The sequence below is a fragment of the Chiloscyllium plagiosum genome, chromosome 19, assembly GCF_004010195.1.
Source record: "Chiloscyllium plagiosum isolate BGI_BamShark_2017 chromosome 19, ASM401019v2, whole genome shotgun sequence".
Taxonomy (NCBI): domain Eukaryota; kingdom Metazoa; phylum Chordata; class Chondrichthyes; order Orectolobiformes; family Hemiscylliidae; genus Chiloscyllium; species Chiloscyllium plagiosum.
Genome location: NC_057728.1, coordinates 52,392,209 through 52,415,208, shown reverse-complemented (window position 1 = coordinate 52,415,208; position 23,000 = coordinate 52,392,209). Strand labels below are relative to the sequence as shown.

Sequence of the window (23,000 nt, the reverse complement as noted above, 5' to 3'; positions counted from 1 at the left end):
CAGTGGACAGTGAGGAAGCAAAGATCATCACCAAAGGCGCAGCAATCTCTTCCCTCATTTCCCACAGTAACCTTGGGTATATCCCACCTGGCCCAGGGGACTTATCTATCATCATGTTTTTCAAGATTTCTAGCACATCCTCCTTCTTAACATCAACCTGTTCCACATTGTCCTTACAAATGACACGATCCGTCTCAGTCGTGATTACTGAAGCAAAATATTCATTATGAACCTCCCTTACCTCCTCAGACTCCAGATATAAGTTCTCTCCACTATCCCTGATTGTCCCTACCCTCACCCTGGCTATCCTCTTGTTCCTCACATAAGTGTAGAACACCTTGGGGTTTTCTTAAAATTCATCGTGGTGGGATTTGAATACATGTCCTTAGAATATTGATCTAGGAGTTCTGGACCACTAACCCAGTAACATTACCACTGTGCCACTGCTTTCCCTAATATGTGACAGGTTATTTCATTTTGAACTGTCTGCACTATTGCAGTACAGAATGCACAAATGTGGCTGATGACTGGTACACAGCAAAATCCACAAAGAGTAATGAAGTCAATGAAAAGTTTTGGTTAATGTTACTCAACGAGCACATATTGTCCATGATGCTGGGAGAACCCCCACCCGCTTGTTTGAGTAATGCTGGAGAATTATGACATCAATATGAAAGACATCACCTTAAATGAACTGCAGTGAAGTTTGAGCATTGTCTATGCGCTCAAATTCCTAATGTTTCAGTTTTGCTGTATTGTGAGCTGGTCAGTAATAGGTCTGTGTTCTCCAGGACCTGTTTAAAAATTTCATTTTATATATCCTTATATAAAGCCTACAAATACCACAATAGCTTATTCAGTCTAACATGTTGGTGAGGAGCAACGGACACATATTTGAACTATGACTGAATGGTCTGAATAGACTGGACGGATGAACAGTCCTTTTGTTCCTGGGGAAGAGTAGCTGGAATGGTAGGTGCTGACTGTCTTCCAAGAGGGAACATGGCCACAGGTAGCAACAAATAGGTTCACCAGCATGCTGCCTGGAATGGAGAAATTGAGCTATAAGGAGAGACTAGATAGGCTTGGATTGTTTTCTTTTGAGAAGGGAAACTGAGGTGTATAAGATTATGAGGGGCATGGACAGGGTGAAGAGGGAGCAGCTGTTTTCCTTGGTTGAGGAGTCAATCACAAGAGGGCATAGTTTTAGAGTAAGGGACAGGAGATTCAGAAGGTTTTTGGGAAAAAAACCTTTTCAGCGGGTGATGGAATCTGAAATGCACTGCTTAGGAAGGTAATGGATCCGGAACCTTACAACCTTTAAAAATATTTGGACGTGCACTTCAAATTTCATAATATTCATAACATACTGTAGTTAGTAAACATGTGTGGAAAGCACAGTACCTCACTTACCCCTCTCATGTTTCCAAGTTTTCTTTCCAATTCTGCTCTCTCTTTTTTGAGAAGTTGATACATTTCCTGCAAATTAACTATTTGATCCTGAGAAAAGGTATAAGAAGCAAACATAAATTAAACCAGCTAATAGAAAAACAGCAGAAAAGTTCATCTATTGTAAACAATCATATTTTTGAAATGTGTTACAGAAAATGGACCATGTTCATTTTTGCACTCAAGGGTCAAAAGGTGGAACTGTGTCGTGTTCACTTATGTATTACACAAGGTCATGTAACTTGTAGAGAAGCTAAAATTGATGTTTTTGAGACAAGCTAGCATGATGCCTTTGAGCTGAAAAGCTACCTCGTGACAGCATTTGGATTTTTAATTTACAGTTTGTAACAGGCCTGAGAAGGGGGAAGTTTATTTTAGACTTCTGGAAAATCTGCAAACTGAGACAGGGCTCTCTTTCTTATCCAATCTGAGTGGAAAAACACCACCACTCAAAGATTTTAAAGAGAACGTCTAACTCAAGCAAGACTTGGATCCAACTGACCAGATACAGATTGAGGATCTATCGGGGTCAATGACAATATTATATAATCGCCAAAAACATCCTTGTGGTTTTACTTTTGATCCACAGAATTTGTTTATTTTTGCCTATGTTCTACTCATGTTATTTCTTGCACAGCTGTCTGTACTTGGATTTAAAGGGGATCTTTTCAGTTTTAGTTCAAATGCATTTCGCCTCATGCTAAAAGAGAAGTTTGATTATAATAAATAAGTTTTGTTTGGTTATTGACGAAACCTGGTGCGTTTTTCTTTTGTCCGAGGTAGCAGTCAATGCCAGGCAAAGTAACCACTTCATGATTCAATCAGTTATCTATTTCTGAAAGGGCCTGTGGACTAGTGAGGCACACTCTTCCCAGCAGGATCATGACAGATCTGATCCTTGTAGTACTACCATGTTAAGAAATACAAAGGATTTTAACTTCATTTCTGTGGATGCACAATGGAAGTAATTTCAAAAGCCTCAGAGCTGATTCCATGTTTCTTACTGTGAATATTTTATTCTTCATTCATGAGAATTGGACATCATTCGAAGGGTAATTTTTGTTTTATGGCCCTCATTGCCTTTGAACTCACTAGGCCATTTCCGAGGAATGTTAAGAGTCAATCACATTGCAGCAGTCTGGAGTTATATTCTGGGCAGATTTTCATCCATTTTGCAAAGAACATTTGTGAATCATGTGAGTTTTTGAAACAGTTGATGATAGGTGTGGTCCTTGATGAGTATTTTGTATCAGTATTCACTGAAGACTAAGTCTCATGGGATGCAGGGTGAGTTGGTAAGTTGTATAGAAATTGGCTTAGTCATAGAGGACAGAGGGTAGTTGTGGAGGGGTGTTTTTCTGACTGGAGGTCTGCGACCAGAGATGATCCACAAGGATCAGTGCTGGGACCTCTGTTGTTTATAATATATATAAATGATATGGATGAAAATACAGGTGGTCTAATTAGTGAGCTTTCAGATGTCATGAAAACTGGTGGAGTTGTGGATTGTGAGCAAGGTTATAGTAGGATAAAAATTAGTTTAAAAATTTAGGCAGACAAATGCCAGATGTACTTTAAACCAGTCAAGTGTGAAGTGATGCTTTTTCGGAGTTGCAGTGGGAGGAGAGACAGCGAGGATCAGAGGCCTGATGAGAAGGTAGGCGTAAAGTTTAAAAACTTACCTCGTGTATTGGCAGGGCACACACTGAGCAGGAGCGGGCACGGGACTGCTGGGTAACTGAAGCTTCATACTTGGGTGGTTGCTTTACTCGAAACATTACTTGGAGACACTAGTGTTTTCCACCTATCCTCCTCCTCTAACCAAAAGAAAAAGGTTCTGTGCACCGGATTGATAAGGGTGACCCATCTTTTTTTTCCGTCTCTTTTAGTTTTCAGTAGGCTCGTTGGGAAGTTAGAATAGTGGGAATGGAGGTTAGGGCAGCTGAATGTCCTTCCTGCAGAATGTGGGAGGTAAGCATCACCAGTAGTGTCCCTGCTGACTGCATCTGCAAGAACTCCAGCTCCTTGAAATCCACGTTAGGAAACTGGAGCTGGATGAATTTCGGATCATTTGGGAGGTGGAGGGGGTCATTGAGAGGAGTTACAGAGAGGTGGTCACACCTCAGGTACAAGAAAAGGGCAGATGGGTTACCGTCAGGGAACGGAAAGAGAACCAGCAGGCAGTGCAGGGATCTCCTCAGGCCGATCTGGAGGGGGGGGGGGGGGGGGGGGGATCTGGCGGAAGAGACTACTTACCAGGGGTAAGCAATAGGGCACAGGTCTCTGGTACAGAGTCTGTCCCTGTTGCTCAGAAGGCAACAGGGAAGAGGAGCACAGCATTAGTCAATAGGGGGACAGATGGGAGGTTCTGTGGGAACGAGAGAGAGACTCACAGTTGGTGTATTGCCTCCCAGGTGCCAGGGTTCATGAGACCTCTAATTGGATTTTCAGGATCCTTAAGGGGGAGTTGGTGCAGCCCCAAGTCATGGTCCACATATGCACCAACGATATGGGCAGGAACAGAAATGGGGATTTAAGGCAGAAATTCAGGGACCTAGGAAGGAAGTTTAGAACTAGAACAGAGTTGTTGTATCTGGTTTGTTGCCCATGTCACGTGCTAGTGAAGTGAGGAATAGGGAGTGAGAGGAGTTAAACAAGTAGGATGGAGGAGGAGAGAGGGTTTTGGATTCCTGAATAATTGGGGCTCTTTCTGGGGTAGGTGGGACCTCTACAAACAGGATGGTCTTCACCTGGATCAGAGGGATACCAATATCCAGGGTGGGGGGGGGGGAGAACATGGATTTGCTAATGTTCTTCGGGTAGGTTTAAACTAATTCAGCAGGGGGATGGGAACTTAAACTGTAGTTCAAGCATAGAGGAGGTTGAGAGTAGGGATGTCCGAACTAAGATTTCAGGGTTGCAAAAGGGCACCGACAAGCAAAATGTTGGTTTGAAGTGGGTCTATTTCAACACCAGGAGCATCCAGAATAAGGTGGGTGAACTTGCAGCATGAGTCGGTACCTGGGATTTTAATGTCGTGGCCATTTCAGAGATGTGGGTAGAGCAGAGACAGGAATGGTTATTGCAGGTTCAGGGATTTAGATGTTTCAGTAAGAACAGAGAAAATGGTAAAAGAGGTGGGGTGTGGCATTGTTAGTCAAGGACTGTATTACGGCTGCAGAAAGGATGTTTGAGGACTCATCAACTGAGGTAGTATGGGCTGAGATTAGAAACAGGAAAGGAGAGGTCACCTTGTTGGGAGTATTCTATAGGCCTCTGAATTATTCCAGAAATTTAGAGGAAAGGATAGCAAAAATGATTCTCGATAGGAGTAGTTATTATGGGGACTTCAACTTCCCAAATATTGACTGGGAGTGCTATAGTTCAAGTACTTCAGATGGGTCAGTTTTTGACCATTGTGTGCAGGAGAGTTTTCTGACACAGCATGTAGACAGGCCAACAAGGGGCGAGGCCACATCAGATTTGGTACTGGATAATGAACCCGGCCAAATGTTAGATTTGGAGGTAGACGAGCACTTTGGTGATAGTGACCAAAATTCAGTTATGTTCACCTTAACGATGGAAAGGGATAGGTATACACCGGAGGGCAAGAGATACAGCTGGGGGAAAGGCAATTATGATGCAAACTTTAGGATGCATAGGATGGGAAAGGAGACTGCAGGGGATGGGCACAATAGAAATGTGGAGCTTATTCAAGGAACAGCTACTGCGTGTCCTTGATAAGTATGTACCAGTCAGACAGGGAGGAAATTGTCGAACACAAGAGCCATGGTTTACTAAGGAAGGTGAATCTCTTGTCAAGAGGAAGAAGTTAACTTATGTAAGAATGAAATGTGAAGGCTCAGTGAGGATGATAGAGAGTTACAAGATAGTCAGGAAAGACCTAAGGAGAGAGCTAAGATGAGCGAGGAGCAGACATGAGAAGTTGTTGACGGATAGGATCAGGGAAAACCCTAAAGCTTTCTATAGGTATATAAGGGAAAAAAGAATGATTCAAATAAGATTAGGGCCAATCAAGGACAGTAGTTGGAAGTTGTGCTTGGAGTCAGAGGAAATGGGGAAGCGCTAAATGAATATTTTTCATCAGTATTCACACTGGAAAAAGACAATGTCGTCGAGGAGAATACTGAGAAACAGGCTACGAGACTAGATTGAATTGAGGTTCACAAGGAGGTGGCGTTAGAAATTATGGAAAGTATGAAAATAGATAAATCCCCTGGGTCGGATGGGATTTATCCTCAGATTCTCTGGGAAGCCAGGGACGAGATTGCTGAGCCATTGGCCTTGATCTTTATGTCGTCATTGTCTACAGGAATTGTATCAGAAGACTGGAGGATAGCAAATGTTGTCCCCTTGTTCAAGAAGGGGAGTACAGACAACCCTGGTAATTACAGACCAGTGAATCTTACTTCAGCTGTGAGTCAAGTGTTGGAAACGGTTATAAGAGATAAGATTTATAATCATCTCGATAGGAACAAGTTGATTAGGGATAGTCAGCATGGTTTTGTGAAGGGTAGGTCATGCCTCACAAAACAGATGGATGAGGGTAAAGCTGTTGATGTGGTGTATATGGATTTCAGTAAGGCGTTTAATAAGATTCCCCATGGTAGGCTACTGCACAAGGACGCCTTGAGAGCGATTTAGTGGTTTCGATCGGAAATTGGCTAGCTGAAAGAAGGGTGGTGGTTGATGGGAAATGTTCATCATGGAGTTCAGTTACTAGTGGTGTACTGCAAGGATCTGCTTTGGGTCCACTGCTGTCTGTCATTTTTATAAAAGACCTGGGTGAGGGCGTAGAAGGATGGGTTAGTAGATTTACGGATGACAGTAAGGTCGGTAGAGTTGTGGATAGTGAGGAAGGATGTTGTAGATTACCGAGGGACATAGATAAGCTGCAGAGCTGGGCTGAAAGGAGGCAAATGGAGTTTAATGCAGAAAGGTGTGAAGTGATTCACTTTGGAAGGAGTAACAGGAATGTAGAATACTTGGCGAATGGTAAGATTCTTGGTAGTTTAGATGAGCAGAGAGATCTCGGTGTCCATGTACATTGATCCCTCAAAGTTGCCACCCAGGTTGAAAGGGCTGTTAAGAAGGCATATGGTGTGTTAGCTTTCATTGTTAGAGGGATCAAGTTTCGGAACCACAAGGTCATGCTGCAGCTGTACAAAACTCTGGTGTGGCCGCACTTGGAGTATTGCATGCAGTTCTGGTCATCGCATTATAGAAAGGATGTGGAAGCTTTGGAAAAGATTCAGAGGAGATTTACCAGGATGTTGCCTGGTATGGATGGAAAGGCTTACGAGGAAAGTTTGAGGGACTTGATGCTGTTTTCGTTAGAGAGAAGAAGATTGAGAGGTGACTTGTTGAGTCAGACAAGATAATCAGAGAGTTAGATCGGGTGGACAATGAGAGCCTTTTTCCACGGATGGCAATGGCTAGCACGAGGAAGCGTAGCTTCAAATTGAGGGGTGATAGATATAGGACAGATGTCAGAGGTAGCTTCTTTATTCAGAGGGTAGTAGGGGCGTGGAAAGCACTGCCTGCCACAGTTGTAGACTCGCCAACTCTACGGACATTTAAGTGGTCATTGGATAGGCATATGGACGAGAATGGAATAGTGTGGGTTGGATGGGCTTTGGATTGGTTTCACAGGACAGCACAACATCGAGGGCCAAAGGGCCTGTACTGTGCTGTAATGTTCTACGTTCTAACTCAAATGCAAGAGGAAAGTATACAGTGAATGGCAGGATCCTTAGGAGTATTGACATAGAGGGATCTTGGGTCGCAAGTCTATAGCTGTGTGAAAATGGCAACACAAGTGGATAATGTGTTAAAGAAGGTGTATGGCATGCTTCCCTTCATCGGTCAAGGCTAGTCATGTTGCATATGTACAAAAATTTAGTTAGGCCTCATTTGGAATACTGGGTGCAGTTCCAGCTGCTACACTACTGGAAGGATGTGGAGGGTTTGGAGAAGGTGCAAAAGAGGTTTACCAGGACGTCGCCTGGATTGTATTAACTTTAAGGAGAGATTGGACAAACCTGGACTATTTTCACTAGAGTGTTGGAGACTGTGGGACGACATGATACAAGTCCATATAATTACAAGAGGCATGGGTAGGGCGAATAGTCACAGTCGTTATTCCAGGGCAGAAATGTTAAATACTCAGGAGCATAGGTTTAAGGCGAGAAGGGAAAAGTTTAAAGAAGTTGTGTGAGGTAAATGTTGGTAAACAGACATTGCCAGATGCCTGGAACGCGCTGCCAGGGGGGATGACGTAAGCAGACACATTAGCAAAGTTTAACAGGCATTTAGGCAGAGACGTGAACAGCCAAGGAATAGCGTGATATGGACCATGTGCAGGCAGATGGGATTAGTTTAGAATGGCATCATGGTTGGCACAGAAATGATGGGCTAAAGGCCTTGTTCCTGTGCTGTACTGTTCAGTGTTCTATGACAGTTGTCATGGTCACCATTAGTGAAGCTAGCTTTCAATTCCAGCTCTAATTAATTGATTTCAAAGTCTATAGCAGTCGTAGTGTGATTTGAACTCACATTCTGAGAATGTTAGTGAGAGCCTCTGGATTGCAATTCCATTACTGCTACGCCATCATCTCCCCCTCTCAAACTATGAGTGCTCACGCATGTCTGACCTTTAATCGTGGCAAGTCCTTGTCAGCCTGCTCTAGTTGAAAACGCAGCTCCACATTCTCTGCAGCCAGCCTGAGGTTCTCTCTCTGAAGTTCTTGTTCCTTCTGAGCTGAAGCATCAGCTCCCACTCCAGGGGTCTAGAGTACACAATAGAACAGGTCTTCAGAAACATCCCTACCCCAACATGCAGCACCATGTAGAAGGATCCCTCTAAAGTAAAACCGAGATACGTAACGGATGAATGGAACTGTAGGTCAAACTAAGACAGGTGTTTACTTTGAAGGGATACACACACTATTCATATTTCAGACTTTTTAGAAACTTTGCTACTGAGCCAAAGCAAAAGCATCTACTGCTCTAGGTAGGAGAGGGCATATTCTTTCAGTTACATTTCATAGTTGAATAACCTGGAGTTTTTTTTCAGGAATTCTGTGCATCTCAGATTCTGTTCCTCCCTGATCTTCTACAGGATCTTCCTCCGTCATCTGTTCAACCTCTTCCCCTGTCGCAATACTTGGTTCACTCTTGCTATATATGGTCTCTCCATCGCTTACTGAATCCAACAGAGGATCATTTACTTCCGACTGTCTGATATCATCTCCCAAGTTGTTATCAGATCCTTGCTCTGGTTTTTCCTTTTCAGCTGCCTGGCTTATTTCTGCCCTTTCTTTGATCAAGGGCTGTTCTCCGTTTATATTACCTGCACTAGAACCTGTCTGTTTTGCCAAAGGCTCCTCTGTCTGGATTTCAGCGCACACATCCACTTGTCTCAATCTTGACTGCATCTTAGTATCACTGGAATGCCTATCATGTTTATCATTGTCCAGGCCAGCAGTTTCCCCAGTTTCATTTGAACATGTATTTTCTTGTTCATTGCAAATTTTAGTACTTGTTCCAAAGGCCAATGTTGATTTCTTAAAATATTTCTTCTTTGTTTTCATTTTTACACTTCCATCAGTCCTGAATTCACTAAAAATATCCACGGATGCAGATCCTTTAGATTCAAAGTCTGCATTGGGATCCATAGTCTGCATTGAGAACATGTTTATTGCAAATAAGTTGAAGATAGGTGATATGAAAGACAGATAAGACATACAGAAAGAAAAAAAGTTGGTGAATGATAATATGGAAAAGTACAGGTATAATTTCACATTTAGATTATGTAACAACAGTAATACAGTACTTCAGAATATCAGCTGCATTTCCTTTAACCAATACTCTGCAATTTCGACTGTCAAAAGTAATACAAAAACACTATTAAAGTTAACCATCTCTGTGCTACCAATAAGATGTCCTTTGTTCAATTATTTTATTGTTTAATTGACACAATTGTGGAAGGTTAAAAGGTTTGTGCTGGAAATTCAAATGAATGAGTAATTTAAAAACTAAAACGATATATTTTGAAAACAGAGTCAAAGATTTTGGGATATCAGTGGACAAGGATCAATGTGTTTTGAGAACATTCCTCCCAAAGTCTTCTGTCAGTATACTTGTTTATAGTCAATAATGCCTTCTTTCAAATATTCTAAAATGGGTGATAAAACAAATAACTGCAGATGCTGGAAGTCAGAAACAAAAACAGAAATTGCTGGAGAAGTATGGTGTTGAAAGCAGACCCTGTCATCACCCATTTTCACTATTTACGGTCCCCATTATCAGCTTTTCTTTATCTCTGGCTGACTATCATCCATTCTCTTGTCTGTCTAATAGCAACTCTCTCTCTTTGGGCTCTATCTCCACTTATCTGCTTATTCCCTTCCCTTCCTGCCACTCACTGTTTTTAGCATTTATACGACCTATCAATTCTGGAGAAGGGTCACAGGACTCGAAACGTTAAAGCTGAATTCTCTTCACAAATGTTGATAGACCTGCTGAGTTTCTCTTGCAATTTGTGTTTCTGGATGAATAGCGCTCCACCCAAAATAAAAGACAAAACATAAATGACTACTCTTCTCACAGGGGAAGCACTGTTGGGAGTAACTGGATAACTCTTTCAAAACGTTACAGCATAGGAAAACATCCAATGCGTCTGTAAGATTCTGCTCTTGAATTCTGTTGGTTAGATTATCTCTAAAGCATTAAAACAAATACATACTGATGGTCTGGAAAGTACATTCTTTGACAGCTGCTTTTCTAAAGCTTGGACTTTTTCATGCAGATATTGATTTTTCAAAGTTAAATCTTCCACCACTGAATCCCGTGGTAAAGCTTGCTGTTGCCTGGGATAAAAAGAACAAACAATTTTTGGTTATTATGTGCATCAAATGGATCTTGATTAAGATGGAATGAAAGACATTTAAACTACAGCTAAGGCCAGGGTTCTGTAAGGCTGACAGTCTATCTCATGCATCCTTCACCGCATAGGTAGGGAGCCCTCCTTGTCAGTTTGATGGCCGAGACACGCAGAGTGAGGTACCTTTCAGACAATTAAGTGGCCAATGTTGGGTCTCCCTTGCGATAGAGGTATACAGTATGAGCAAAGAGCTGCTGACTGTGGATTAGAGACACCATGGCTAAAGGGAGGGGTGGCAATCGGCATTAACCAGAGGCACAGAACCCCAGGACAAAGGGCGGGTCTGGATTACAGTTGGGGAACAGGTCAGACACAATAGCAGAGGAATGGTTTCATTGCCCCCATCCCCAATCCAGTGCCAAGCCCTTTGAACAAGCACAGAATGCAAACCTTGAGGCACTCCACCCCATTAGATGATTGATAAACCTGACAGGGTTTGCAGGCTGGAATTCCTAGAGCAAGGGAAAGCCACACAATTTAATCCCTGAGCTACTGCTAAGTAGTGGCAGGCTAATCGATATTGGGTGTTAACTGGCTCATTAATAAGCTTAACACACAATCAGATGGCTGTGTCCACCAATTCCACCAGAGTAGAATGCTGGAAATCAGAAGCAAATCCAGAAATTACTGGAAAGACAACAGCCGTCTGTCAGCATCTGTAAACAGAAAGCAGTGTTAACGTTTTGGGTCCAGTGACCCTTCTTCCAGAACAGTTCTGCCAGTTTCACAAATTCATGCTAGTCCTTTTCACCCTCAGAATTAAATCAGGGGAAATATGCCCAGCACTAGGAAATGAAAAAGAGACCTCTCCCACACTGAAGTGAGCATGGTCACTGTGTTTCCCTCTGCAACAGTTTGTATTTAATCCAGCCTGACATTTTCTTTCATTGAAAGATAGTATTGCTCTTAAAAGAACAGGACATATTCAAACTTGGAAAGTAACAGTCATGCCACACACCTGCCCATAAGTAACCACTCCAAACAAGAGAGAATCTAACCATAAGGTGATTTTCAATGCAATTATCAGTGTTGAATCCTCAATCATTGGCATCAAATGACTAAACACCTAATTTACTGTAGCTACAAGAGCTGCTAAGAGGCTAGGACTTCTGCAGCAAGTAACTCAGCAGCTGATTCGCCAAAACCTGTCCATGTACAAGACATAAGTCAGGAGTGTGACAGAATACTTCCTAACTTGCCTGGATGAATGCAACTCCAACAACAACCAGGAAGTTCAACATCATTCAGAACAAAGCGGCCCTCTTGACTGGTATCCCATCCACCGCCTCAATTATTCGCTCCCTCCTCTGCAGTGGCAACACAATGTGCCATCTCCAAGGTGCACTGCAGCAACTCCCCTAGGCTCCTGTGATAGCACCTTCTAAAACCATGATCTCTACCACAGAGAAATCAATAGGAATAGATACATGTGAACATAACCACCTCAAAAGTTCTCCAAAATCCTCCAGCACACCATTCTGACTTGGAACACTACCACCGTTCCTTCACTGTCACTGGGTCAAAAGCTTAGCACTCTTTCCTTAATAGTACTCTGCTTGTATCTAGCCCACATGGACTGGAGCAGTTTAAGGAGGCAGCTTAGCACCACTTTATCAAGGGCAATTAGGAATGAGCAAGAAATCCTGGCCTTGCCGTCAATGCTCACATTCCATGAAGGAATAAAAGAATGTTTCATGTCCTTATTTCCAGGAGTAGAATATGAACATAATGAGATTGGGTCCACTCCTTGGGATTCATCCTGAACCCTAACTGCCTGGAGTCTGCTACCAGGAGTGTTTGTGCAGCCTGGACACACTTCTTCTACTGATGTTTTCTCCTATCTCAAGTCTGCAATTAATGTTTCTCCTGACAAACACTCCAATACATTGAAATAAGAATACCTTCTTAAGCACTACTCATCTTCATAATGATAAAGCCTGCTCTGTGGTGTCGTGAGTCTAACCTTCAGGGTCAACTGGAGGCTTTTAAACTAATTTAGCTCCAACTCGATCTGGATTGTAACTACTTTGTAGTTACCACTCCTCCAGCTCAGTAGCCAGCTCAAAGATTTTTATAGCTGCCAACCCCTTAAAGAAGCATGATCTCAAACCTTTAAGTGTACCAAGTTAAAAATCACACAACACCAGGTTATAGTCCAACAGGTTTATTTGGAAACACTAGCTTTTGAAGTCCTGCTCCTTCATCAGGTGGCTGTGGAGCATAAGATCATAAGACATAGAATTTAAAGCAAAAGATTACAGTGTCATGCAACTGAAATGATATATCGAACAAACCTGGATTGTTGTTGAGTTTTTCATCTTTTAGAATGGATGCAGGTTTCAGTTCATTAATACTTAAATCCTCGAATTTCTTTTAAGTAACCTTCTCAAGATAACTTAAGGTTTTATAACAAAAGATGACATCGCAGCTCAGCTCAGTTATAAAATATTAAGTTATGTCGAGAAGGTGACTTAAAAGAAGTTCTGGGATTTACATATTAATGAACCGAAAGCTGCAACCCATTCTAAAAGATGAAAAACTTAACAACAATCCAGGTTTGTTCGATATATCATTTCAGTTGCAGGTCATTGCAATCTTTTGCTATAAATTCTGTGTCTTATGACCTTATGCTCTGCAACTACCAGATGAAGGAGCAGCGCTCCAAAAGCTAGTGTTTGCAAATAATCCTGTAGGACTATAACCAGGTGTTGTGAGATTTTTAACTTTGTACACCCCATTCCAACACTGGCTCCTTTAAGTGTAACACATTTCCATTTGCTTCAATTGCATTTATCCTATTTCCTACTCTTAAACTTTAATTCCCAAACCAAAACATTTCATTAAAATGCAGGCACTGTAAACTGAATATTTGCAACAATAATTTTAAAGCAATCTATCTCATTACCCACCTCATTCTCACAATCTGATCTTGAAACTCTGTATTCTTTCTCCTTAAATCTTCAATCTCTCGATCGCATTCCATGGATCTGACACCTATTACCTGGTCAGCTGTAATTCCACGAGCTTTCAGTTTCTTCTGTAAAATTGCCTTTTCCTGATCAGCCCTGCCAAGGAATACACATTTAACATCCTCATGTTAATGAAGACCATGTATGGGGACACTATCTGCCTCCAACACTAATTTCCTATTGTCAGAATTTTCAAACATACTTGACTATTAACATTAGTGGGTTAGTTTGACTTAGTTGACTGGATGGTCGGTTTACAAAGCAGTATGACGCACGACAGTGTGGGGTCATTTCCACACAGGCTAATGTTACCATGAAGGACTCTGTGGGCGGCACAGTGGCTCAGTGGTTAGCGTTGCTGCCTCATAGTGCCAGGGACCCGGGTTGGATTCCAGCCTCGGGTGACTGACTGTGTGGAGTTTGCACATTCTCCCTGTGTCTGCGTGGGTTTCCTCCAGGTGCTCCGGTTTCCTCGAACAATCCAAAAATGTGCAAATTAGGTGAATTGGCCATGCTAAATTGCCCATAGTGTTCAAGGATGTGTAGGTTAGGTGCTTTAGTAAGGGGAAATGTAGAGTAATTGGGTAGGGGAATGGGTCTGGGTGGGTTGCTCTTCAGAGGGTCAGAGTGGACTTGTTGGGCCAAATGGCCTGTTTCCACACTTTAGGGACTCTATGATACTCTGAAATTCTATGTTGGATTCTATGATTTCCTATTCAGTTTTTAAAATGTAAACAGGGTGTGTCATGAGCAGTAGATAGCTCTGTAGAGTACATTACTGAAAGTTTCCTATTATCACCATTTATTTACACATATATACATTTTCTATTGACTGGAGATAATGCTATAGGAAATTTAAATGATTACTTCTCTTAGGTATTTTTAAAAATTTAAACATTTAATGATGCTTGTGTTAGATGGTGCCACTTGTTTTTTTTTAACTCTACATTTTAATAAAACAATATTAGAAATGTATAGGAAACTTTGGAACTATGAACTTAAAGGCTATAAAAATTGAATTGCAATTAAAAATTTAAGCTAAGAAAATTAACTTTAACAAATGTGTCTACCCTTAACTAATCATCAATGTACATTTCTCTTTCACTGAAATGCTTCTGCAAGAAAATCTAGAGACAATCATACATAAAGCAAGTCCCTTCATTCCAAAGGGATAAGTTGACCAGATGTAAATTATTATTTAAGAGTTAAGATTAGGTTCAAATCAGTTAAATCAGAATTAAATCGGCATCTAATACTATTAACATGGGATTGATTCACACATATTTTACTGTAAATCTAACATATAACTGATGAATCCATTTTGATGCTGCAAAGAGACCTCACTTACACTAGGAAAATAGATTCATTATGGCTGTAGTGCTAAATAAATTTTAAGGAGATAGACATGAGGCTTTAAGGATATTCAAGCATATAGCAGATTTAAGAGATATACCAAAGTAGGAGATTAAATACAAAACAAAAAGAGTAAGCAGCACAAACCACATTAAAATGCCAAAATTCTTTATGTTTATTGCAATGTTCATGTAGGAGAATAACTCAAAGTGCTTGAAAACGACAAAAAGAGGACATCAATTATAGATGGGTAATGAATGGAAAAGGACAAAAACATTAAAGATATGGGTTTAAAGAGGCTTTTAGAAGTCAATGTTGTGAGTGGAAGTCACAGGGAGTAAATACATAGTGACCAAAAAATTAACCACTGATATAATAGTGGAGAGTTGGAGATCAGATATTAAAGCAGAGTCAGAGCAGGTGGTGAATGCTGAGATATAAGGGTGGAGACGGTTATTCAGGTTAGCAGAGATTAGACTGTGGAAGTAATTGTAAATGAGGACAAGAGTCTTGAAAGGAAGATAGAGGAGCAAGCAGTTATTGGAACTCATTAACTGGTGGGATGGTGGAGTGCTGGAAGATTGCAAAACAGTATTCTGCAGAGTATGAGATTGACTGAGCTCTCTAAAAGATGCAAAGGAGGAAACCTGTGAAGAGAACGTTCAACAAAACAATCCTGGATATGATGAAAGCGTGGACTGTAGTTTCAGCAGCTGAGAACTGGAAGAAATTCTAAGTCATTTAGTACTTGGACTGGTGGTGGAAGCAGAGAGGTCACACTGGATGGAATCAGCATCTGAAATAATTCACTCTCTAATTGCGGATAATACCACCAAACACAACTGATTTTTTTTAAACTGGCAAAACAGACTAGCTGTCCATAAAATTGACTGATCATTTCAAAAAAGATGAGATACTAACAGGTAGGAGAGCATATCAATTGAGACAGCCACTGTGAAAAAGAGAGAAGACAACATTAAGCAAAGTACACCTGACTTTTTAAAATCTTGACAACTTGGTGTATAAGGTGAAAGTGAGGACTGCAGATGCTGGAGATCAGAGCTGAAAATGTGTTGCTGGAAAAGCGCAGCAGGTCAGGCAGCATCCAAGGAGCAGGAGAATCGACGTTTCGGGCATGAGTCCTTCTTCAGGAATTTGGTGTATAATAATATTCTTCTGGCAATTATCTTTGCTTGGAAATGACAAAGCACTTTATAGCCCATACCAAATACATTTAATGCTTCGGTAGTTAAATTTACTGGCAGAAACTATTTGATACATTGTCTGTTTTAAGACAAACCTGCCAGCTAATTCCATAATGCAAGCAAAAAGAGTAGTTACTGGTGTATATTAGGATGAAAAATAACACACAAAACTAAAGACTTACTTTGCATATAATTCCTTTAAAGTGGTGATCTGCTTGGTCATAGTTTCCAGCTCCTTCTCCTTTTCTTTCAGCTTATGTTTCAATCCTTCCAATCTGGCCTGCCACTTTTTGCCTTCTTCCCACCTCACTATTTCCTCTTTTGAAGTCTGCAGTATAAAAGAGAATAAGGGTTTCATGTAAAATACGGTTTACTTCAGTTATGATTGATTTATTTTAAGAAAGGTAAAAACAGAGGCTCTTTGTAGAAGAGAGAAGACTAACAAATCTACTGGAGTTTTTTAAAGATGTAACTCGTAGAATAGATGAGGACAAAACAGTGGATGTGGTGTATTTGGACTTTCAAAAGGCTTTTGGTAAGATCCCTCATAAGGAGTATGTTAGAAGTACATGGAATATGGGGTAATATATTGTTATGGATTGAGAATTCGTTGACAAAAAGGAAACTGGTAATAAATGTTTTGTTTTCTGAATGGCAGGCAGTGACTAGTGGGGTGCCAGATCAGTGCTTTGGCCACAGCATTATATAAATAACCTGGATAAGGGAAGCAAAATGCAACATTACCAAATTTGTTGACGATAGAAAACTAAGCTGTCAGTTGTGAGGAGTTTGCAAGGAGGTTTCAAGATGATTTGGAAAGTTGACTGAGTGGGCAAACACAATGCAGATGCAGTACAATATGGATAAATGTCAATTTATACACTAGCATGAAAAACAGAAATGAAGAGTATGCTTATTGTGTAATGTTAATGCTACAATTGAGAATTGAATAGCAGGGAACAAGGCATCTCCTAAATGTCAGGACCCATCATCGACCTTCTTAAGCAATTAAACTTAGGGATAGGGAAGAATGACAGAAGGAATTTGAGTGAATTGGAGTCACATGAAGACAGCGAGAAAGAAATAAAGAAGAAAAAAGGCAGAATTAAATAAAAGAGAGAGAAAGAGACAGTAAAAGAAAATTTCAATTTAAGAAACTTCTGGGAACAATCTGCTAACTTGGTGAGTGAGGCTCCATTGTTTTGGATGCTTGCATTTGGAACATTCAAGTTTAATGATATGTGGGAAAGAAAAATTACATCATTAACACTATCTTCCAGACATAAATTATCAGCTTTAAACATTTGTGTTGAAATGTATCTGTCTTTGTGGTGCAGATCCAGCAATTTCAGGACACACAATGAGGAAACCTATGGCAAGGTGATAATGGGTTTTATTCAAAATTAATGGTGGAGCGGCAACAATTGTCCAACAATTTCTGGTGAACTGAAACCCACAACATATTTCTTCCTCACCATAATTTATTAGGGTTTAGACATACTGTATACTGGTCATATAATATTGTTTGGGCAGAGTTGTGGGAGGAGGAGTAGCGAACTTGCTGTTACATTTCCAGCAATTTTGTTTGCTGCTCTTGAAACCTAAAGCTGACTGACCACTTAAGAGCTACCTCAGTGCAAATCCAGTATAGCCGCCAGTGGGTACAAATAACGATCAAAAAAGTTACATTACAATACCTGGTCCTTATCAAAAGAGAAAACAAAACACAGCACCTTTTTATGCAGCCTCAATTGCAAACTTGGTTAATTAAATTCTGTTCTAAACAGCTACCTATCGTCGTCAAAAAGAACTCCAGCAGTAGTGCTTTAATTTTTGTTGATTGTGTGTCAAGAGACTCTAGTGTAGAGCTGCCATGGCAACATGCCTAAAGGCTACTGGTGCCTACATTAGTCAATCAAGCTCTAATCAATTGAGAAAACAGTTTGAACCTAGTCTTCACATATCCACCTTGCTCAAAATAAAGTACACTTATTTAATATTGAGAATTCAGAAGTAATATATTTGATAAAGGTACAGTAAGATAATTTGTTGACAAAGTTTGCAACAGAAGGGTTTGCAACATGATCCTTCATTTACTATCAAAAGAACTTCCTTCGTTACTGTGTATAGTTCTGCTAATGAAATAAAGAGAAAGACCTGCATTTATATAGTGCCTTTCACAATAACCAGATATCTCAAAATGCTCTGTAGCTAAAGAAGTTGGTTTTGACTGTAGTCATTGCTGTAGTGTAGGAAACGTACTTGCTAATATGTGCATGGCTAACTCACAAAAATAGGAATATGAAAACGGACAGATAATGTGATGCTGATCAAGGGATAAATATTGGTCAGGACACCTATGGATGACACTTAATACTTCATGGGATCTTTCACATCCACCCAAGAGGGAAATTGGGGCATTGATTTAATATCTCATTTGAGGAGCAAATGACGTCTTCATTAAAATGTTTCATCTGAAATATGACCTCTGACAATGCAGGACTTTCTCGGGACTATAGCGGACTGTCAGCCGAGAATGTTGTGCTCAAGTCTTGGGGTGGGACTTAAACCCATAGCCTTCTCACAACAAGGCAAGAGAGCTACAAACAGAATGCTGACTGATAGACTATGTTAAATCACAAGAGTGTATTTGGATTTTTATTTTTCATTGTCAAAATGGTTCTTTGAAAGTACGGTCTGCAGGACTATTTAGAAACTGGTTTCTGTCACATTATTCTGTGTTTCAGCAAGAAACAAAAGGCATTTATCAAATATTTATGGAAAGGGAAACAGGAGTAGGTTTACACAATATTATTAAGGAGCAAGTCTGAGTTTAATTTATATCAAAAGAAATTGTCAGGCCAAAAATTCTATTCAATCCAGTCCAAAGTATTTGGATCTCAAGTATTTTGTTTGTTTATGAGCTTAATATTTGGTTAAACGAGAAGCTGTGACATCAGTCTCAGGCTTTGAAAACTTACCCTCTCTTCTTTCAAAACCTTTCTCTCCATTTGCTCAGGTGCCACCTTCTGATTGAGTTCACATTCCAATCTTCTAACCTTTTTCTGCAGTTCATCGATTATGCTCTGTTTATTGTCAGTCTCAGTCTTTGTCTGAAATATTAGAATTAATGTCAAAAAGATTTAAAATTTTGCGATAATTGTATGATCATGAACATTAATACGCTGTCCATCTTTCTACATCTAACTTAGGTGTTAGCAGAACACATATAAGATATACTTAATATGAAAAACACTTCTGTAATACAACAAACTTTGTTTTAACCTATGAACCAGCACTCTCTGCGATTCAGCAAAAATGATATACCTCAAATATTGCCAAGTTAACTGTATTGTTCTGTGCAATTATTACAGTTTTTAAAATTTGTTTATCTCAGTGTAAATATGCTCATTCAATCAAATGGTCACACAAAATGTCAATAGTTGATTCAATTTTGGTCAATTTCTCCTCAAATACAGTGATGGCCGAGTAATCAGTTGAGGATACAAGTAAGAAGGCTCTCTGCTGATAATTTTATTTAAAGCAAAGTTGCATTATTATTTAAGTGATTTATGCTGTAAATATAGGACAACAGTGATGTGTATATCCCCTGCATTATGTTTCTATTACTTGGTGTGTGTTTTTATATTGACTATGTAGACCTCTTGATTTTCTGGAATATTTGACACTCCCGGTTCCATAAGTGCCAAATAATAAACATTTGCAGTATATTAATTAATATCTTCTTAATTCCATTACATATGTCTTCTCTATTCTAAAGATTGTCCCTGCTTTAGAGATGTTGCCACAATGGCTAACAAAGATATATTTGGACAATCTATCAGGACCAAGAAGCTGCCATGCAATAAATCATATTTCCTGTGGACTCAATGTTGCAGAAGGCTTTTATATATATATTTATTTATGGAGAAAAAAAAGTTATTTTGGATATTACAACAAATACAAACCCAAATAATTCAAAACAATACAAAGAAACCCACTAATTAGATAAATAAATAATTACTAACAACTCACCAATAAATCATGACATTAATAATAAAAATAATGATACAGCTCAGCAAAACAGAGTAATAGCCCTCGACCATCGAGAGCATAAACTTGTAAGTATTCATGTGTTTGTAATTCTTCCTCTCTGGATACCCAATTCATTAAACAGAATTGTCATGGCTACATAAACATCCTTATTAGTATGGCAGACATATCTGTACCCAATAGTCCAAAAAGGGCCGCCACGTCTTGTAAACATTCTTAATTTATCGTACACCATACTCATAAGAGAGTCCAAAGGGACGTGTTCCATGACAAGCTTATGCCAGATCGACAGCCTGGGGGGGTTTTCAGACATGCACACTAACAGAATGTTCTTTCTTGCACAAGAAGTGAGGATATTGAAAAGCTTTTTTTTGTATGCGTCTAATGGAAGTAGATTAACTAGGTCAAGAAGAAAAGATACCAGGTCCACCTTCAACTCTGTCTCCAAGATCTTCTCTATTTCACCTACCACAACTCTCCAGTATGCCCATTGTCTCTGGTCCTGCCACAGGCTATGACTGAATGTACCCACACTCATCTTGCATTTGGGGAATATTGGAGATACTCCCACATAAAATTTTGAGAAGCGATCTGGAACTAAGTGGACCCTGTGGAGAATCTTCAATTGGTCCTATTGCAGATCGAGATCCTTCTTGCATTTTCCCAGATATCCTCCCACGTTTCTGAGGAGACCTCAACGTCAAGCTCCCTCTCCCATAACTTACAGAGCTGCACAGACTCATCCGAGGGGCCCTCTCCCAAGAGATCATAGAGATTGCTGACAGAAAGTGTGTTCTCAGTACTCAGCACCATCTTCTCCGTGTCAGATCTATAGGAATCAGTTAGAAGTGTGGTCTCTTTTTGAATGAAATATTATAATATGAGAAAAATTGAAGAGGTCCCTACTGGTCGACTTAATATTTCCGAGCCAACTGGTCAAAAGACATCAGTGTGTCCCCTTCGAGTGGGGTAGGCTTTTGAATGAACATAATTTATAAGTAATTTCTATTCAGTTTTGATATACCAACTGTCATGTTGCAGGCTCTATCCCAATTCCTACACCCTACAAGGCAGTATGTCCCTTACCTAAGGAAGGATAAAATGTTGCTTAGAAGGGAGTGCCAGTGAAGGTTCACTAGACCGATTTCTGGAATTGAGGGCTGTCCAAGAGGACAGAGGGAGAAAAATGGACTGAAATTCTCTGGATTCAGAAGAATAAGATGTCATCTAATTGAAATGTATAGTGGCTTAATGGAAAGGTCCTGGGGAGTGTTGCTGAACAAAGAGACCTTGGAGTGCAGATTCATAGCTCCTTGAAAGTGGGGTCGCAGGTAGATAGGATAGTGAAGGCGGCGCTTGGTATGTTTTCCTTTATTGGTCAGAGTGTCGAGTAAAGGAGTTGGGAGGTCATTTTGCGGCTGTACAGGACATCGGTTAGGCAACTTTTGGAATGCCGAATGCAATTCTGGTCACCTTCCTATCGGAAAGATGTTGTGAAACTTGAAAGGGTTCAGAAAAGATTTACAAGGATATTGCCAGGGTTGGAGGATTTGAGTTATAGGGAGAGGTTGAATAGGCTGGAGTTGTTTTCCCTGGAGTGTTGGAGCCTGAGGGGTGACCGTATAGAAGTTTATAAAATCATGAGGGGCATGGATACAGTAAATAGAGAAGGTCTTTTTCCCTTGGGTGGGGGATTCCAGACTGGAAGGCAAAGGTTTCGGGTGAGAAGGGAAAAATTCAAAAGCGACCTAAGGGACAACTTTTTCACACAGCGGATGGTGTGTGTATGGAATGAGCTGCCAGAGGAAGTGGTGGCTGATACAATTACAACATTTGAAAGGCATCTGGGTGGGTATTTGAATAGGAAGGGTCTGGAGGGATATGGAACAAGTGCTGGTAAATGGAACTAGATTAGGTTAGGATATCTGTTTGGCATGGACGCATTGGACCAAAGGGTCTGTTTGTGTGCTGTATGTCTCTATGACTTGCGGATTCTAAAATGATGACAGTGTTTGGCAGGGTAGGTAGCAACAAGTTGTGTTCCTTTTATGGAGAGTCAAGAATTAAGGATAGCAATTTCAGGATTAGCTGGCAATTGTTTAAGACTGAAATACATAGAGCTGTCTTCTTTCAGAGGATTCGAACACTCCAGAGAGAGTGTGGATACTGATTCACAAAGTATACTGAAGGCAGAAACTAACAGGTTTTTGGGCACAAAAGGAATTGAGAGATATGGCAATATGATAGGAAAGTGGAGTTGATGTAAAATTAATGATCTATGCATTCTAGCATTGCTCCTTGTCACTACCTTCTGTAAAAGTCATGGACAAACAAAGAAACAAGCTGCTTAAAAACAGAGTAGCTGCTTTCTCGACAAGCAATGGCACTCTCAATGTGCTAAATGGGACAGATTTCGAACAGATCTAGCAACTTGAGACTGGTCATTTTTCAGGTGCCATGGGCCATCAACAGCAGCAGAATTGTACTCCAACACAATCTATAATCTCATGACCAGCATTTAATCCATTCAACCATTACCATCAAGCCATGCGATCAACCCTGGTTCAATGGAGAGTGCAGAAGGGCATGCTAGGAGCAGCACCAGGCATACTCAAAAATGAGGTGTCAACCTGGTGAAGCTATCAAACAAGACTTCTTGTATGCCAAATGGCATAAACAGCAAGTGATAGACAGACCTAAGCAATCCCATAACTAACATATCAGATCTAAGCTCTGCATTTCTGTCATATCCAGTTGAGAATGGTGGTGGAGAAGGAGGCTCCACAAGTACACCCAATCTCAGTGATGGAAGAGACCCACATTTCAAAAGATAAGGCTGAAGCATTCACAACAATCTTCAGCCAGAAGTGCCAAATGGATGATCACCTCAGCCTCCTCCAACGGTCTCCAGCATCAGAAATGCCAGTTTTCAGCCAATTCAATTCCCACCATGTAATATTAAGTAACAGTTGAGGCACTGAATATTGCCAAGGCAATGGGCCCTGA

The 23,000-nt window shown here is 40.4% G+C and overlaps 1 protein-coding gene across 1 annotated transcript in view; it reads right to left on the bottom strand.

The window, feature by feature from the left end:
• Positions 1–1,106: 1,106 nt before the first annotated feature.
• The window catches only part of cep290 (centrosomal protein 290), a 59,445-nt gene continuing 37,551 nt past the window's right edge, over positions 1,107–23,000 (bottom strand). Inside the window, exons 15-21 of the mRNA XM_043708895.1 lie at positions 18,923–19,054; positions 16,124–16,269; positions 13,324–13,479; positions 10,217–10,340; positions 8,529–9,149; positions 8,124–8,258; positions 1,107–1,500 (exon numbers count right to left, since the gene is read on the bottom strand). Of these exons, the coding sequence (XP_043564830.1) occupies positions 1,360–1,500; positions 8,124–8,258; positions 8,529–9,149; positions 10,217–10,340; positions 13,324–13,479; positions 16,124–16,269; positions 18,923–19,054 (1,455 nt within the window). The 3' untranslated portion in view covers positions 1,107–1,359. The remainder of the gene's footprint in view (positions 1,501–8,123; positions 8,259–8,528; positions 9,150–10,216; positions 10,341–13,323; positions 13,480–16,123; positions 16,270–18,922; positions 19,055–23,000) is intronic.